Here is a 2551-nt window from a genome sequence, read left to right on the forward strand (position 1 = left end):
GCGAACGCACTCGGCGGCTGCTCGCCATGGACAGGACCCAGCGCTCCAAGTTCTGCCTCGTCCTCCTGCTGCTCGCGGTGCTGCCTGACTGTGCGCGGGGGACGCCCTGCGCCTGGGGGCGCGGAGGTGAGTTCCTATGGGGTCTCAGCAGCGGCGCAGGGAGCTGGGAGGGAGGCAGCAGAGGCTTTAAACTCAGAGCCCGTGGCAGGTCCAGAACCTTCCCTCCTCCGTCCCCTCCACGGGCTCAGTCCCCCCTCGGCATCTGGGCAGCTGGTTGCCTCCCGGGCAGAAGGGACAGAAAGAGGCGGCAGGAGAGAAGGTGATGCGGGGCCACTGGCCGGGAGCGAAGGAGGAAAGGACGCTGCGGTCCCCAGGCCGCTCTCCCGCCCGCCCCGGTCGTGCTTCTGGGGAACTGGGACCCCTTTCCCGGGACCCGGGCGCTTCTCAGACTCGGGACCACACAGACAGGAACGCCCTGTTCTCAGGGCACGTTCACCCAGCCCTGCATCACCCAACTCTCTCCACCTCTGAACTTTCTGGGCGCTCTGCCAGCAGATCCAGGAGCTGTTGCAAATGTCACCAGCGCGGATGTCTTAACCGGCCACTTTTCTGCAGACCCAGCTCTGCAGGTTCTACCTCTCCCCACTCTGCACCAGCCAGACTGTCCCACTCCTGTTCCCTCGGGAGCCCCTGCTCCCCTCCCCAGGTTTATTACCCAATTGCTTGGCATCCCCAAAACCAGTGCTTCCAATACCTTTTAATCCGTGACGTGAGCCTAATCACTCCTCAGCCAAGTGGCACTTTGCCTGTCGCCTGAGCACACACCAGCCATAGCCTCAGCTCCTGGAGCAGGTGGGACAGCAGCGCATTTTCCCAAAGTATGACCCTGGGTGCTCCTAACATAGAGCACCTAGACCTGTGATTTATTATGTTGACATGCCCATCCCCAAGACTACTGGAAGCCATTTTGGGGAACACCAACTCCACCCACATTCCTGATCTTCAGCTAAAGTCATCAGTGAGCTTTGGAGAATTCTGGTGTCCTTCTCATCCATGCTTTCCTCTTTCCCTTGATAAACAAGAGTTTAGCCTTAGGCTTTCCTAGGAAGCATGGTTGATTGGACACTTTTCTGCCTTTTCATATTATCTCCACCTGGGATATTCACTTATCTGAGCCATCTGGTCCCATTCCTCTCCTATGTGCCTCAGAAGTTCTGGCTTTTCTGTTCCACGCATTGTAGCCATGCCTTCTCCCAAGCTTGCAAGATCTATCCCAGCAGCAAGTTAGCACTACAGCCCTGAGCCATGTAAAATCCCATGACCCATAATTGTAAAGTCTCCCTTCTCCAAGCTTGGAATGAATCCAAATTCCTCCACCTGCCACCTAACTTCTCCAGCAGCAGCCCCTACATGCTCTCCATTTCCCTGGAGAGTACTGGGCTAGTTTCTGACAATCCTCAGGCATCTAGAACTATCCTCCGAGCCACCTGGCATGTCCCTGCATTGGTTATGTTGTTATGATCAGAATTATCTCGGTAAAAGCAGGGAGGATGTATGTGGAGATGTGCGGTTTCCTGGCAGGCAGATGCCTCCTGGACCTCCTCAAGCAAGAGGGGCACCAACCTTCCCCTGGTGAAGGGAGGCACTGGGCAGGGTCAGGCCTACTCTGCCAGCCCAGCCATCAGGGGGATGGTCTTGCTGTCACAGAGATGGGGGAGTGGGTGTTTTGGGTCTTTTTCTTCCAACCCCAATCCTCAGCAGCATTTTTCGTTCACAGATTCTCACACTCTTCGCTATAATTTCAACATTTCCTCTCATAAACAACCATGGTGCATGGTCCAAGGACAGATGGATGGAGAGAAGTTTCCCTTATATGACTGTGGCAGCAAAGAGGTCATATCTATGAATCTCCTGAGGGAGGAGGGAAAGGCCATGGATTCCTGTAAAGAAGAGTTAGGTACCCTGAGTGACATGGGAAATGAATTAAAACCATTGCTGCCTGACATTAAACAGGAGAAAGACACAGATGGAGGTAAGTTTGAAAAACCAAGGGCAGAAGTGAGCAGAGTGTGGGGCCAGCTATGTGGATTGTATTCATTTAAAAAGAAAACTAGAAAACTGGACTTCCCACGTAGCCCAGCAGAAAGGGCAGGGAGGGCAGGGCAGGGTTAGAAGTGTTCAGAAGAGGTGGACGCCAGGTGGGTGAAGCATTTGTCAAGACCAGAGGCTGATGTCTTTCCCATGGGGACTGTGGGGCAGCTCCTCTCCCCCTGCAGGTCAGGATGACGTGCCTGTGCAAAGCCGATGGAAGCACCAGTGGATCCTTGGAGTTTTCCTTGGGTGGAGAGAGGTTCCTTACCTTTGACTCTGAGACAGAAGAGTACAGAGCGGATAATTCCCTAGGTGAACGGCTGAAAAAGAAGTGGGAGAATGATAAGGAATTGAAGAAATTCTTCAAAATGACCTTAAAGGGAGACTGCAAGGAATTGCTTCAATGCTCGGTGCACTGGAAGAAAGAGGTGGCGACAACAGGTAACAGGGGAGACAGGGA

General features: G+C 53.9%; 1 protein-coding gene across 1 annotated transcript in view; it reads left to right on the top strand.

Annotated features, from left to right (window-relative positions):
* The first annotated feature begins 6 nt into the window (after positions 1 to 6).
* The window catches only part of PPP1R14C (protein phosphatase 1, regulatory (inhibitor) subunit 14C), a 123249-nt gene continuing 120704 nt past the window's right edge, over positions 7 to 2551 (top strand). The window contains exons 1-3 of the mRNA XM_005884732.2: positions 7 to 126; positions 1778 to 2032; positions 2260 to 2532. Coding sequence (XP_005884794.2) covers positions 27 to 126; positions 1778 to 2032; positions 2260 to 2532 — 628 coding nt within the window. The 5' untranslated portion in view covers positions 7 to 26. The remainder of the gene's footprint in view (positions 127 to 1777; positions 2033 to 2259; positions 2533 to 2551) is intronic.

The sequence above is a fragment of the Myotis brandtii genome, unplaced genomic scaffold, assembly GCF_000412655.1.
Source record: "Myotis brandtii unplaced genomic scaffold, ASM41265v1 scaffold847, whole genome shotgun sequence".
Taxonomy (NCBI): domain Eukaryota; kingdom Metazoa; phylum Chordata; class Mammalia; order Chiroptera; family Vespertilionidae; genus Myotis; species Myotis brandtii.